The sequence below is a fragment of the Dunckerocampus dactyliophorus genome, chromosome 12 (genome assembly GCF_027744805.1).
Source record: "Dunckerocampus dactyliophorus isolate RoL2022-P2 chromosome 12, RoL_Ddac_1.1, whole genome shotgun sequence".
NCBI classification, from domain to species: Eukaryota; Metazoa; Chordata; class Actinopteri; order Syngnathiformes; family Syngnathidae; genus Dunckerocampus; species Dunckerocampus dactyliophorus.
The window spans coordinates 22864780-22881352 of NC_072830.1; the positions used below are offsets into that span (position 1 = coordinate 22864780).

The following is a 16573-nucleotide window of genomic DNA, read 5'->3' on the forward strand; positions in this document are numbered from 1 at the left end:
ACTGCCCGACACCCGGAAGCCCCACCCTATCCCCCGTTGGTAACCCAAGGAGCAGCGGAGCCGGGGACCCCGGGGTCCCAGACATACGATTCAGAACCCAGGGGCGGAGAGCGCAGACCGCCGGGGAGCAGGAAGACACCCGGCCACACCCCCCCAGCGGTAGGACGCCGCCAGCGAGGCAGACAGGGGAGTCAGCGAGGAGGAGAGCGGGAAACCGAGCAGGCAGGCGGGAAAACGGGCGAGCAGCCAGGCGAACCACCACACAGCGCCAACCGAGACCCACGGGCCAGCAAACCCCGAAGAGAGAGCGGGAGCACCACACCCCAAGCCGCAGGGAGGCCAAGCACCAGCGCCGAGAAGGCGAGACCAGCAGCCGACCAGCCGACGGCCCCCACAAACCACCAGAAGCCAGACCAGCCACATGCCACCAGAGCCGACAGCGCACCACCCGCGCACCGGAGCCCCACCCCCGACAAGCCCACAGACAGACCGGGGGAGGCGAGGACACAGACAGCGGCCCGGCAGCGCACAAAGCGCAACGGCGACAGACGCCCAAGCGCCCGGCAGAGCACGACCCCCCCCAGCGAGCCCGGCCCCAGGGCACCCGCCCCCCCACCCCCACCCCGCCACCCAGGCCCACAGTACCCGCAAGCATGACCAAGCCCCAACCCACCAGCTGGCCCGGCGCCCCAGCAGCCGCCACAGCGCAGCAACCACCGGCCGCCGCGACAGCACACGGGCCACCCGAAGCACCAGCACCGCCCCCCGGAGACCGCCGAACCCGCCCCAAGAGCGCAGAGGCGCCCGCGGCACGTGTCAGTCCAGGGGGGGCACCGCAAGCCCCGGCATCAACAGGCCCCAGAGGGCCACCCCAGGGAAGGGCAGGCGAACCAGACAAGGGCACCCCACAGGCCAGGCCGCCCCGGGCGAGCCACCGCGACGGCCAGGCCCCCGGCCACACCGCCGACCCTGGCGGGCAGACGCCGAGGTGCACGAGGCACCCCAATCCAGCCCGCCCCACCCGTGTATGTGATAAGGTGTGATAGTGTCTATGATGCAATTAAAAAAAATAAATAAATAAATAAAATAAAATAAAAGAGGATGGTGTATCTGTGTGCATGTATATGGAGTGTATGTGGATGATAGCTAATGATGCAATTAAAATCGGGGGACAGCTGCCGCTCGGAGGGCCCCTCACCTGGCCAGCCCCCCCAAACCCTAAGTGTCTACTCTGCGATTAAAATTGGGGGGCAACAGGTCAGTGGCACAGCAGGAGCAAAGGAGCCCCGCAAGGCAGCTCCCCTCCCCAATCACGCCCGACCGTAGGCCACCCCCCAATGTCCTATATATATGTGAGGTGGTGCAGTGGCACAGGAAGGACGGGGGCCCCACACCCCAACGCCGCCCAAACCGAGCAGGGGGGGGACCAAGGACACATGACCGACCGGCCGCCCACCACAGCCCAGGCTCGGGCGTGCCGCAGGACACACCACAGGCCCTACCCGGCCCGCCAGGATGCCCAGTCCGGCCCACCCAACCCCCCAGAGGCGATACCCCCAGCGCCCCCCAACACCGGAGCCCCACCGGAGGTAGCGTTCACAGCGCCACCCCCAAACCGCCAAACACCACGGACAAGCCACACGCCCCCAAGGCAGATCCGACCGCCACCAGGACAGCGGGAGCCGCGCCCACGCGCCCCCCGCATACCACCACGGCCGGCAAGGGAGCAACACCACGACGACCACAAGAGCACCGGACCCCACATAGAGCGGAGCACGGCCGCACCCACGAAGCACGCAGGCCAGAGGCGCCAGGGAGGGACAGAGAAGCAAGCACCGCACGACCGGGCCCGCGAGAGGAGCGGCCCCCGCCCGGCGCCCAAGCAGATGCCCCCGCCCGCCCCGCCCACCGCCACGCCACAGACCGGCCACCGCCCCACCCCCCGCCCATCCACCAACACGCCAAGGGGGAAACCCCGGAGGGAGGGAGACAACCGCCGGCCCGGAAGCAAGGACCAGCCTGACACCAGCAGGCAGCAGGGACCGCCCGCCAGCCCCCCGCCAGCCCGACCCCCAAGCCCCCGGCCAAAGCCACCCCCCGACCGCCCCACCCCGGAGCAAGCATCCTCCCGCCGATCCCGGGAAGCACCACGCAGATGGACACCACGCCGCCCGCCCCCACGCGCAACCCGCCCACGGCCCCCACACGCCCCACCCACCGAGCCACAGCGGCCCCGTCCCTGAGGGGAGAAAGCAATGGAACCCCCCCACCCCAGCACCACGCACCCCCCACCCCGAGCCCAAACCGCACATCCGCGACCCCCACCTCCGCGCCCCCCGTCACCCGGGGGACAGCCACAGGCGCCGGAGGATAACAGGCAGCTCCCACCTATCACACATACACCACACACATAAATCAGCGAAATAAAATAAAATAAAATAAAATAATTAAAAAATAAAATAAAATAAAAATAAATAAATAAAAAGGGGCAACCCAAACCACCCTCCCACCCAGGGGAGATGGCTCCGCGGGGGCAGCTGGGCTCAGGCACCCGCGCCCCCACCAGGGGGAGAGGCCGGCCCCCACACCCCACACCGGACGGCCCCACGCGGCAGCCGAGCAGGAGGGCCCAGGGCAGTCCCCGCCCCACCCCCAGAGGCAAAGGAGGCGAGGGAGAGCCAGCGCCACCAGCCGCACACGGGCCCCCCCAGCAGCAGTAGGCGCCCGGCACCAGCAGGATGCAGCACCCCATCCACCCACCACCCCGGAGGCCAACCAACGCCGCCCCCTGGGCGACCCCCCCGACCCCGCCCCCGCCCCATCACCCAACCCGGACCCCTCCCCACCCCCACCCACCAGCCCCCCCAGGCAGGCAGCCCAGCAAAGAAGACCCGGGACACCAAGCCCGCCACCGCCCGCCCCCGAGGTACCAGGCCCACCCAGCGACCAGGACCACACCCCACGCCAGATGAACGAGACCCCCAGGGGCAGAGACAGATGCCCTCACCCCCCTGAGAGTCAGGTCAGGATGAGAAAGTACAGTATGTCCAAACTTTTCACTAGACTGTAAATTCAGTAATATTAATCATAATAATATTAAGTAATATTAACAATAATAGTTAAGAGTTTAACGTCTGGTAAGAACTAGAACCAATGTGGTAATACCGGGAAGGAACAAACTGGTCAGTCAGCATTAAAGCATAAAAAATGCTGTACATTTTCAGTTGGCACAAACCAAATATCTGCTGTTCTTGGCTGTCACTCACGGCTGTGGGTATTCACGTACATGTCTGTGGCAAGTACCCACACACACAAAAGAGAAGCCATCATCAATTTCCATTCCTGTTGTTGTTATGATAGGCTAAACATTCAATGACTGCTGACATTAGTAGCTAAACATTGTCTAGTTGCTATTAGGGGTGTCTGAGAACAGTCAAATATTTGATTGGAGGAGTGTGATTCAAGTATCAATCTTGCCGTCGAATCATATAAAATGTTATGTGATCAAGGTTGTACCATTCTGACAACAAATGTGTGCTGCTGAGCTTTTCTTTAATGAAGAATGTCTTTGTTTGTTATAAATAGATCATTTTGATTAAAAAACAGCCTAATTTGTGTTCATAAATAATTCAAAATGACAATTGTGTTTAACAGAAGACCGACACCACACATTAATACTGTAAAACTCTAAAAGTTCTGGGAAGACTGTCAACATCGATGGACTTATTGGCTCATAATGGCTACTAAAAAATCATCCGAAAGTGTATGTATTTTGTAAAGGTTAAGGACTCCAGAAAGAGACATGCAACTTGTGTCAGCAGTGTCTTACACACGACAGCAACCAACAGCGTATCACCCGACAATGAATTTTAATGCAAGAAATGAGGCTGCTAACTGAGAGTTTTGGCAAATTGTTGTTTTTCAAGCCATGCTGCTCCTATTGACTGTGCACTTTTCTGATATTCACCAACAGCGACTGTGATTTGTTTTAGTTCGTCTTGCTTTCTGTGTCTCACTGTGGCTGCCAACATGAGCTCTTGGATTCGGGAGGAGCAGTGTGGTTTTCCTCATGGTCGTGGAACTGTGGACCAACTCTACACTCTTGGCACGGTCCTTGAGGGTGCATGGGAGTTTGCCCAACCAGTCTACGTGTTTAGTGGACTTGGAGAAGGCATTCAGCCGTGTTCCTTGAGGAATTCTGTGGGGAGTACTCCGGGAATATGGGGGTTCGCATTGCCAGCAATAAGTCGGACACGTTTCGAGTGAGGTTTGGACTCTGCCAGGGCAGTCTTTTGTCACCGATACTTTTCATTACTTTTATGGACATAATTTCTAGGCGCAGCCACGGTTTTGCGTTGAGGGGATCTGGTTTGGTGGCTGCAGGATTGGTTCTCTGCTTTTTGCAGATGATGTTGTCCTGCTGGCTTCATCGAACCGTGACTTTCAATTCTCACTGGATCGGTTTGCAGCTGTGTGTGAAGCGGCTGGGATGAGAATCACCACTTACAAGTCTGAGTCCATGGTTTTTGTTCGGAAAAGGGTGGCGTTCCATTCTTGTTCACGAGTGAGGGAAAGATGGAATGCGAGATAGACAGGAGGATTGGTGCGGCGTCTGTGTTGTGGACTCTGCATCGGTCCATTGTGGTGAAGAGGGAGCTGAGCCGAAAGGCAAAGCTCTCACTTTACCGGTCAATCTACGTTCCTACCCTCACCTATGGTCATGAGTTTTGGGTAGGGAACGAAAGGACAAGATTGTGGGTGCAAGCGGCCAAAATTAGTTTTCACTGTATGGTGGCAGGGCTCTCCCTTAGAGATAAGGTGAGAGTAGAACCGCTGCTCCTCCACATTGAGAGGAGCCAGATGAGGTTGCTCGGGCATCTGGTCTGGCCACCTGGAAGCCTCCCTGGGGAGATGTTCAGGGAAGACCCAGGACACGTTGGAGAGACTATGTCTCTCAACTGGCCTGGGAACGCCTCGGGATCCACCAGGAGGAGCTGGGCAAAGTAGCCGGGGATAGAGAAGTCTGGGCTTCCCTGCTTAGGCTGCTGCCCTCGCTACCCAACCTCAGATAAGCAGAAAAATATGTATGGATGGATAGATGGATGGCTTTCTGTGCCACTTAGATAAATTTAAGATGCTGTTATAGCACACCTGCCATGCTTATTTGTTTATCTGGGTGTTATAGTCTGTTTCTTTGAGGTGGAAGAAGTCGCAAATGAGGTCTGTTTTATTTGTCGAGATCGTCAATAGCTCTGCTCTTAAAAAAAACAATGAAAATCCGTAGTCAAAGAAAGCCCTAATTGCTATTACTGGCTGACAAAAAACAAACTAGTGTGCGTGCTTGTGTTGAGCGTTGAGCCAGTCAAAGCAGGAAGAAGCGGCATACAGTATAATCCTAGCTAGTACGTTCAGATGTTGGCGCCCTCTAGCGAGCTGAAGGAACCCCCTGCATACAGTCCCTTTGCTGCTGATGAGTTTATTGTAAACAACAGTATGGCAAGTATAGCATGCATGGGTTTCACACCAACAGCTGAGTGATATAATTTAATAAAAATTATATCAGGAGCTTGCCTACTGCCACAGCTGATAATGCCAGTGTTTTTTGACCGAGCACTAATTGAAATCCCAGCGGTTATTTGCTTTGTGTAGACCACACACGAGGCAACTCTAAGAAACTCGGTGGTTAAGTGAATGGAGCATTTATGGAAAGCATGTCTTACCTGAAACCTTCTGTATACTTGGTATCAGTTTATTCCATAAGTAACACTCTTTGGCTCTCATCATCCTCCTCGTTTCAGGAAGGTTAGTGTTCAGCGTGACATACTCCTGGTGCTCAGAGGTGAACAAAGGCCATGCAGCCCCATCAATTCCTGGATTGCTGTACAGAGCAGACAAAGATTTGACACCCCCAAAAAAATCCCAAGGGCCAGATGCAGAGTCAGTGCACTACAGTATATGGACAAAGTTGTGAGATACATGAGCTCTTACTGCTAAGTATGCAATTTAGAAAAAAACAAATAAGTTGCCCCCTTGCACTAAAGCTTTATGCCTGAATTGTTGTGATTTGTACTCCACACTGACAATGTACTAGGATTTTCTTCAGTGTGGCACTTGGGTGGCAACCAGCTTTAAAGCGCATTACCGCACCCACCACGAGTGTGGCCCAGAGTTAACCAACGTTATACGGCAACCGGATAGGCCCGATCTCGTGGCGGAAGCCGATATTATCCGATCTTCAAAATACAGCGGATCGGCAGCCGATCCCTTATCACTAATCATGACAGGCTTCGTGAGAGCCACCGCCACCCACTACTTTTTACTCTCTCCAGGGGGAGAATAATGTTGCTGTGTACTAGGCAGATCCAACTATAGGAGACAAGTCATTCTTGTAGCGTTATCATATAGCTCAAAATAAGAACATAAGATAACAGTCACTTCCGCTCACTGGGATGCTGAATGAAGGGATGGTTGTATCTTTCAGCACAAGACTTGTGTTCCCCATTGTGCTGGTAATTTCAGCATAGCTCTCAGGTAAAAAATGCTGAGAGCAATGAGCATCTCGCGGAGTCTTCCTAGAGATGTAGTCAGTCTGACTTTAGAGCCAGTATCCACTGCTTCAGTCTGACCGGATGTTTAGTTGGTAGTGAACACTAACACAGATTTAGACAGATTTGTGCAAAAATATTTGGGAGAAAGGCTTTTTTTTTTTTTTTTTACATCTTTGAGCTCAGCTCATGAAATAAACAAAAGTGTTGTGTTTATATTTTAGTTGAGTGTTGTTGACAATATTATGTACAGTGAAACCTCAGTCAGCGTACACTCCGGTTAGCATATGTTTCGGTTTCGTAGAAAATTTTTACAAAAAGTTTGCTTCGGTTTGCGTACACTCTTTTGTTTGTCATACAAAATTGGGCGTGCAACAAACTGTGAAACTGTATTCCACTCTTTGGCATGTGTAATGTACAGTAGCGGCTTATACACCGGAGTTTACAGCATATAGTTAAAGCGGTGGCCCTTTCTTGTGTCCCTGCAGAGCTCCCGTAGCCTCCTGCGTATGACAGCTGCGCAGTGTTGAAAGATGATGTCAATGTCAACTCACACAAGCCGTGCAGCCGTGTCCTTTGTCTTACACTATGGTAATAGCTACGGCTAATTGCATTGTTCGTTTATTCAGCCAACTTGGATCACACGCCTCCTGTAAGGCACATTCAACCTCAAATGAGAATGTTTCCAAACAAAGGATGCTCGGTGTGGGTGACTCACTGTATATGCGTTTCTTATTGAATGTGACTGCTAAAGCCGCTATGGGGCCAAAGAAAGTTTCAAGTAACCAACATTTTACAAAGAAGGTGAAGAACAATATTGAATTCAAGATAGAAGCCATTTCAAGTACAAAAATGGCGTCCTCGCCATTGTGCATGGGAAGACTGCATCAGCAATAAGTTTGATCCTGAAGAAAGAAAACATCAAGGGAGGTACTGTAATGTTTCGAAATGAGTAAAGTTGTTAAACAGAGTTCGCAAACCATGGAAGATGTTGAGAAGTTGCTCTTGTTGTGGCTGCCCCCCCACCATCGACTATTCACCGTGTTCACCAACAACAGGCTTCAATAAAGGTAAAAGTGATTTTTAATGTTTATTTATCCATTTTACTTGTCATTTGTATGTATTTAAAATATTTTTCTGCACGTAAAACTATAATTATTTATAAAATAGGTTTTGTGTTAATATTTTGGGTGTCTGCAACAGATTGCATTATTTCTTATGGGAAAAATTGATTCTGTTTCGGGTTTCAGCGAACCTTCTGGAACGGATTAATCATGCTATCTGAAGTTCCACTGTACTTTATTTGATAATGCATACCCAGTCCTTGCAAAACTGGCCCAGTGTTTCAGAAATCTCTTGGTCATGTTCACTTCAGTCCTTGTGTATCCCCAGGTTGTATTCAGTGGCGTTCCAAACACGAATTCTATCTCATAGCCATGCATAATGCCCATCCATGCAGGCCAAGGATTTATGGAAGATTGGTGGTCAAAAAAATAGAGGAAGGTGTTACCACCATGTTTTGAGTACCTGTGGGGATAGAGACACAGAATCACAGAGCTTGTAAATTATTAGAGAATTACAAACTCAATTTAACAAATATTGCTGGTTGCCTTCTGGTGTTTGTGACAACTAAGGCCTGTACTACGGAGCAGGATTTCTCCTTATCCAGGATAAGCTTGAGTATCTGGACATGCGGTATTACAAATCTGGTTAACTTCTGAGCAGGATATGTTGCCATAGTAACTTATGACATCGCTGCTTCGTTGCAGGTCGTATTCGGGAATAACCGATCAGAACCAATAAAAACACAACCTACTGACCAATAAGAGATCAGAGCCGGTAAAAGCACGACCCATTGACCAATGAAGAAAAATAACATCATCGTTCATTGACTGTGGAGATCGGTGCAGATAGTATACAGTATGTTAAGTGCGGGCAAACAAAGACAAGACCCTGGATAGCTTAAACTTGGCTCGTAGTACAGCACTCGGGACTGTCTCAAAAAAACAAAGCATTTGTTGTTGATTCATGAGCTAAACAGAGACATATTCATTAGGGGTGCACTGTCATCATCAGACCATAATTATCGGGGCGATATGACGTGATACAGATAAATTCAATAACAGAGACAACCCGAAGGCTCAAGCAATCTGTAATTTCATGATGGAAATGATGCCGCTGGATGACCAGCCCTTTACCATCGTTGCAGATACCGGCTTGTAAATCCCTTTGAGCTTGTACTTCTGAGCTGCTGCTTTTTTCTTTGTTAATGTTTTGTTAATAGTAGTGATATTTGGTAAGGCTAAATCAACAGGTACAGTTTGTCAACTTAGTTTGAGCCACTCTTACCTCCAGGTGCGCAAAAACTACAGTTAAATCTAAATTTCAAAATAGTAGTGTAAAACATTATCAGTATTGGTTTTGAGAAGCAGGAAGTTATAGGTATTGGTATCGGCTTGAAAATATATATATTGTGCATCTTTATTACTGTACTACCTTGTCTACAATAATAGAAACCCGACACAAATTACACTAAATCTATCCACATCAATAAAATTCAGATACTTGCACTTACCAATGAGCAAATTCCAGCACGGGGCAAACAAAAAGTTGGTCTCCAACCAGACTTCCAAAAGAGTCACGGTTTTTCATCCTGTTATTTTGATCTGTCCAATCTGTGTACTGGAAAATTGCTGCTTCTTTTGCGACAGAGCCAACATCTGCCATTGCAATCTGTACTCCTTCCATGAACTCCTTCCTGGTGATGAGACTCTCACCAGTGATGTAAAATCCAGGCATTCCATATACTAAAAAGTAAGTTCCTTCATCCCTGTTTAATCCAATCAACAATTCTTTCTTCGGGAGGTCGTTACTTTGTAGCAACACCTGCCAAGAAATTGAAAAGAAAATGTAGACCTTTTCCAAACATGTCACTTTATTGGGTGCTAATGTGCATATTTGTGTGGTGCACCTCTCTGAAAAACAAAATCCAGGCTCATACTGGTGGATGGTGGGTCTGCATACATTTTTTTGCTTTTAATTTGATGTAGTTCCCGTCATAGTTGTACACAATACATAATAAATAAGATAAATTAGATCTCTACAATGTATGTATGTTTTGCTGATGTGTTAAAAGTCTTTCCTGGTGACTAGCTAGTGCACTGCTAATGCTATTGACATCCATTCTCGTCTTTAGCCATGGTCTCATTGACACAAGCCCCCAAATAGCAGTCCTTGGCCATGCCTGCTGGTAACTAGCAGCTCATAACCCAAATTTTAGCTCACAGTTCAAGGCAAAAAAATCAACCGAGAGACAGCTCAGATCTAAAAAATGCTCATTAGTTGGGACACTCGTATGCCAAGGTACAACTGTATAAATGACAATAAAAAATACTGGCAGTGCTCCACCTTCTCACTTCTCTAGCAGTTGACGTACTAAAAAACACTCATTAGTTGGGATACTCGTATGCTACGGTACCACTGTGTAAATGACAATTTAAAAACTATCTGAAGTGCACCAGTAACTTATCTCTTCTTCCTGGGGACGTACTTCGTGACAACTCGACTCACAGCGACACAGGTAACTTTGGTCTTGTCGAGAGAGGCATCTGCCGGAGCTGTGAAGCTAAACGTACCATTCAAAATACCCTTTTCTTTGCCCATTTCTGCTCAGTATTTGTTCCTTCTTCTGGCTTCACATCAGCTGCCACACCACTGAGTTTCCTCAAACTACGGTGTGGGCCGAGGTTCAAACAGGACGTGCGCACATTAATCGCTATTAAAGTTTTATAATGTAAGATTGTCTACGTCAACAAATGCAACCGTTGAATTATGTCGAATCGCACCATTTGTACAACGATTATTATTATTACATTGATTCGTAAAGTAAATCGTTTTTAATCGTATCTTAACCTTTGTATCTAGATGCGTATCAAATTGTTCACCACAAAGAGATTTACATCCCTACTAATTATAAATAAAAACTTCTGTGATTAATTATGAGTTAACTGTGGACAAAATTACATTAATCAATTTAAATACTTTAATCAAATGACAGCCCTAATACATACATATATTGTGTATATATTTGTAAATATTTTTGGACATTTTTCTCCTTTCCACTGTGCATATTTTGCACTTTATTTCTATGTTTTTTCACTTTAGACAAGAGACCCACCGCAATCCGGTTCCATCCAGACTTCTCCTTATACTCCACCAGTTTTGCCGGGGGACACGGAGGTACATAAACCCCTTCAACCACAATAAGATGCCGATTTTTCTCTCCACTTTTGAATCCAAACAACTAGTGCTATTTGTAAAATGACCGAATAAACACTATTCTATGTAATTAATCATCAAACTACAGTTTTCAAAGACTATTTACTAAAATCAAAAAGTACAAGTCTGTTTCCACTTGAGTTGCTTGAAAGCCTGATGTGACCTGCATACAGTACATGATCATTTGGAATGAATTTCTGCAAGAAGGTCAAAATTGGTCTGCTGATAACGCTGAACGTTTTCCGAGAGCATATTTTTACAACTGAAAAACAAAAGTGGTTGTTTGTGGTTTATGTGTTTTCTGTTCTCTGCCAAAGATCAGTCATGCAGAGCGCTACTCCACTCTGTATGACTATTGTACATTAATGAGTGTTCACTGGATGTACTGTAGCTCCAACAACTTCAGTGTATAAAATCTATTTTCCCTGGTGGTACATACAGTACATAGTCTATATGCCAGTTTAATTGCATCTTGCAATTATTTTATGAGTTTAAAACATGATCACTAATGTCTAAAGCTTGAATATATAAAAAGCAACTATCGTCACATCACTTTACACTGAATCATACCCACACCTACTTCAGGTTCGTCTGGTAGGAAGTCGCCATCAACAAGAGGGACAAAGGGAGTGGCTAGTACAGCTGGCTGTGTGAGAACATCATACTGCTTTGAGGTTATACTCCATGGATCAAACTTCTGCAGACACATGTCCAGTTGGGTTGAGGAAGATGTGGGGCACCCCAGTAATGTTGCTAGCTTCATGGACCTGGATGTTAAAGCAATTATATAATGACAATTTATTGCTAAATATCATCTGGATCGGACACTGTATTGCTGTCATGAGACATAAGAATGTCTCAACTGGGGATTGGCATAATAATCCATTAATTGATTGTTAAAGATTGTGACGGTTCTGCAAAATAATTGGCAATTAATCGCTTCTTGAAGCCATTGAAGCGATTATGCATTACGAGCCTGCAATCTACAGGGGTGCTGTTGATTCAGTCTCAACTAGAATGGGGTCTAAAGAAGAACATTATTTTCTATGCCGCTTATCCTCATTAGGATTGCGGGGGTGTGCTGGAGCCTATCCCAGCTGACTTTGGGCGAGAGACGGGGTACACCCTGAACTGGTCGCCAGCCAATTGCAGGGCACATATAGACAAACAACCATTCACACTCATACTCACACTCACATTCATACTGATGGACAATTTAGAGTCGCCAATTAACCTAACATGCATGTTTTTGGAATGTGGGAGGAAACCGGAGTACCCGGAGAAAACCCACGCATGCACGGGGAGAACATGCAAACTCCACAGAGAAATGACCAACAGAGATTGGAACCCAGGTCTTCCCGATCTCCTGCCTGTGACTGTGTGGCCAACATGCTAACCACTAGACCACCATCAAGAAGAACATGACAAGTTTTTTTTTTAAATAAGTCATTAGAGTAATGCTTTTATACTTTACTTTAAAGGTAAACACAGTAAATGTTACAAATAACTAAAGGAGCCTGTGCTTAAACTAGGATGCATGAACTAACAAACACACTACCTTTCATTGGCGACTGTCTTGCTAACTGTTGCCCAGGGTGCAATTGGGGAGCCACTCTGCATGACAGCCCTTTGAAAAAGGCCATGACTACCGGGGGAGAGTAGGTGGAAGCCTACAGATGCTGACCCAGCACTCTCCCCAAAAATCGTGACCTGGACAGAACAGCAAATCAAGAGCCTTCAGTTTGCATGAATTAGGACAACTTTTCAACTTAAGCACTACTGCATAACAAAGGAGAAAAGCCTAGAAATGGCTTACCTGTGAAGGATCACCTCCAAAAGCCGCAATATTATTAGCAACCCACTGGAGGGCTAAGCGCTGGTCCAACAGACCTGCATTACCCCGGACGTTGTTGTTGTCGGGCAAAGCCAAGAAACCAAGTGCACCAACTCTGTTATGGATGATAACACAAATCAGTGGTAGCGAAAACTCAATTCTCACACACACACATTAAAACTAACATTTTGAGTATGCCCTTTCATTTCTTCTGAAAGAAGGACCATTCTGAACAAGAGGTTTTGAAAGAAGGTGATAAGGGTAGTAGAAGAATATGCACTGGAAGTAAGCAAACTTACCATTAAAGCAAAAAGACTATCAAATCAGAGAGACTCTGTCCTTCTACCTTTTGTCCAGCATTTCTGAGTGCTGTTACTTTAAAAAAAAAAAAAAGGTAGCTTATCTACTTCCAGTTTTTTGTCCCTTTCCTGTGTGCTTCATATGACTCTCAGCCAGTATCAATCAGCATTTGAAGTAAATTCACCAACAAAAGACATAGTCATGGCCATAAATATTGGCATGCCAAACATACCAAGAAGAAACTGACGAAACAAGGGTGGTGTAATGATTTTTCCATAACTGTAAATACATACACAAGAAACAAATATGAAACAAAACAAAAGCGACGTGATATTTGAATGCAAACAACTGTAAGCTGAGTGCAACGATGGATTTATTCTCGTACCAGCAGCTACAATTTTAAGCTAATTGGAAAAGTATCATCTCTTCATCCATCCCAGCATGTCTTGCTAGCAAACATTTTTGTCTGTAGTTTTGTCAGTGCTGAAAAACCCTTACAATTATTCTTACAACCAGGAAAGAGTGGCTTATTATTTCTCCACTTTGCACAATTGATATGACATGAGAAAATGTTTTTATTATGTTATCATTTCTTGAATCTAAATAACATAACGCGGGATGTGACACACGGTTTGAAAATGACTTTCTCCACATTCATCTTCATATCTGTGCAAATGTAACCACGTGATGTCCCTTAATGGAACATATTAAGCATGTCTGAAACAAATAAACCAAACTTCGATATTATTTTTTGTATAAACCTAACAATGAAACACTGCATTTAAGTAACAATATATTCATCTATCCTTAAAAAAATACAAAATTCAGCTTCTCCTGTTTTCGGGCCATGGTCCTTTCAGTAAATTCAGAAACTCATCCCACACGAGCTGCACAAAAGCTACGTGAGGCGTTCAGCATTGTTATTGAATCAGCTTTATACTGCAATAAATTCTCACCTGTAATTCATTGACACCACAACCACACCTTCAGCTTTACTCAGGTAGCGGCCATCGTAAATGTCCAGAGAGGATGTTCCTGAGGTAAACCCACCACCATAGATCCAGACAAGGACGGGAACCAGTGATGAGCTCTTACTGGTTTTGTTGAAGGTGGTCCAGACATTTAAGTACAGACAGTCCTCGCTCATTTCAGTGTTTGGGTTCCACATCTCTGCACCCCTGAAACCTGTAAAGAAAGTCCTTATTAATCATACGAAAAGGGAGTGACTTAGATGCTACAGTGGTTGTCACTCTGCTCTTGAAAATAAAGTGAACTTTAGTTTGTCATAAATTTTCAATTTATGACCCTATTATAAAAAGCTGACATGAGTGGGTTCTACCAACAGAATATCTACTGTATTTCTGTTTGCAAATCTATATTCAGTGCCTGTTTGGGGTATTTTCAGTGTACATATGGCTGGTGCTATCTGGTTTCCAAACAACCACTCCTGACAGGTGGTTATGTTTATAAATAGCAATGTATCCATGACCCACGCCATTTCCATCTACAGTAGGAGGGTTGCCCTGTTGAACTCTGCGCACGTGTACTGTACTGACAGATTGTTTTTCATATGAAAAGCCTTTTTGTTTAGACTTCGATTCTGAGATTCTGCCATCAAAAATCATTCAGTACCTTGCTGCGTGCTTGTGTTGTATAAAACGACAGCGTTGTATTCATGTCAAGCTTGAGCAACCACCAGAATGCTTTCCTGCAGTTGGCTTTTTTAATCTTTTTAGATGTGTCTTGGTCTTTAATACAAAACCATGCTCATATTATCGGTTTAAGGGGTTGCTTTATAATTGTAAAAAGAGGAATAACAGAGAAAGCCACTGAACATGCCTGCCAGTCGATATAGTTCAATAGAGAGGAAGATACAAAGACTTTATTATTGAGGGAAATTATGGTTGGCAGTGAGAACTCGTGTCATGATGTTATACCTGGGAAGACTTCATCTGGAATCTGGTAACAGGAATTTGGATATTTTGTTGCATCTTTCACCCCTTCCCATCGTTCTGCGGGCTCTGGTGCTCGGAATCTCAGTTTGCCCACTGGTGGTTTTCCATAAGGAATTCCAAGATAGACTCCGACATCACCACCGAGCACTGAAAGGCGCTTCCCTTGGACTTTCCCTTTGCTGGTATTGATTATAAGGTCATCTTGTGTGCAGAGTGACAATGGCAGAGTAGTGAACGCCAAGAGAAGAGCGCAGGACGTATATGCAAAGCGTTTCGCCATTGCAAATCCTGGAGAAACATACATGCATAATATCATGTGCATAATTATTATTGTTTTCAATGAATGTTCAAATATGCTGTTTTACGAGTTGTTATCAATGCCAAAGGTGGGCATACAAAATATGAATTAAACAAACATTACATTTTAAGTAATATTATCGTAAATAACAATTTAGTTTGAAACAAAAAATATATATATTTGTTTTCATGTTTTCAAACCGCCAGAAGTGTAAAACTAAGTTAATGAAATTAGATTTACACTCATATGGCTTTTTAAAATATTAAAATGTCACTTAAAATTGCCTGTACAGCTAAGAAAGCTTTTATGGTGGTGACAGTTTGACCCTGGAACGGATTTTTCCCCCCATTATGTGTGGGAGAATGGTTTCAACATTTGGGCTGACCCTCACAGGGACCACTGCACTGCATTTTCAGACACTATAATTGGACACTAAGGCATTGAGACTATTTGTGCAACAAGTACTAATCTCTGGAGACAAATTCAACACAAGTTGCAAGGAATCGTCTATTTATAATTAGGAAAGATAAACAAGAGACACAAAACAGGTACTTTTTGCAAGAGGTAAAATGTGTTCCATGTAACTTGTAACAAACTGTTTTTGTAGAGCTTCAACATGCATAAATGTTCAACTTAAACTGTGTACTTGAAGTGATGGTCAGTCCACGTGACACTTTGTCATACTAACCCAAATATTCGCTAATATAGCGGACATTATAGACGAGTCGTAAATAAACGGCGCATATTCCGCACAGCAATGACGCACGTCACGTTAGGCGAGCCATTAGAGTGGATTAGTGTGAATAGAACCTGTGCGGTGATTTAATTAGCCAGCAATCTGCAAATTCTTCAATGACGTCTTACCTTGTCAGTGGCCGTGTGAGTGTGCGTGGAATGGATGAGTACACACAGTGTTCTTGACATGAAGAAGGCGTGGAATGATTGTGTCCCTGTCCCGCGTCTGTGGGCTGCTCCCCTCCGCCCAGAGTCGTACCCGAGCAGCTCATATCAGTGCTATTACTACTACACGATAATAACAATAAACGTGGCTACAAGGCAACAGGAAGTAAAAAAAGGGGGTGGCAGCTCCACCTGGACCACTCCTCCTGCTGCACTGTCATGCACCTGAGAGCAGGGGAGAACGCAATTCATTCTAGGCAAGTTTCAGTCATCTTTATAGTACATTTCCTCAAGGAGCGTTTTCTTTTAATGAATAACAAGCAGACAGACAAAACTACACTCTAAAAAGAGTTACACTGGCTCAACTTAAAACATATGTAACAATTTGCATGGATCTTTTTTATGTTCTTTCTATTTCTCTCTTATAGCGTTCATGCTATATCTAGATAGGAAAACTATTCTA

General features: G+C 45.9%; 1 protein-coding gene across 5 annotated transcripts in view; it reads right to left on the bottom strand.

Annotated features, from left to right (window-relative positions):
- The window catches only part of LOC129191599 (acetylcholinesterase-like), a 45549-nt gene extending 29351 nt beyond the window's left edge, over nucleotides 1-16198 (bottom strand). For 4 of the 5 annotated variants that reach the window (XM_054795080.1, XM_054795081.1, XM_054795084.1 and 1 more), the window contains exons 1-9: nucleotides 16075-16198; nucleotides 14895-15200; nucleotides 13914-14142; nucleotides 12640-12772; nucleotides 12382-12533; nucleotides 11404-11590; nucleotides 9121-9431; nucleotides 7863-8072; nucleotides 5721-5878 (exon numbers count right to left, since the gene is read on the bottom strand). In XM_054795080.1, the coding sequence (XP_054651055.1) occupies nucleotides 5721-5878; nucleotides 7863-8072; nucleotides 9121-9431; nucleotides 11404-11590; nucleotides 12382-12533; nucleotides 12640-12772; nucleotides 13914-14142; nucleotides 14895-15192 (1678 nt within the window). In that variant the 5' untranslated portion in view covers nucleotides 15193-15200; nucleotides 16075-16198. The remainder of the gene's footprint in view (nucleotides 1-5720; nucleotides 5879-7862; nucleotides 8073-9120; nucleotides 9432-11403; nucleotides 11591-12381; nucleotides 12534-12639; nucleotides 12773-13913; nucleotides 14143-14894; nucleotides 15201-16074) is intronic. The other variant, XM_054795085.1, reaches the window with a different exon arrangement.
- Nucleotides 16199-16573: the final 375 nt, after the last annotated feature.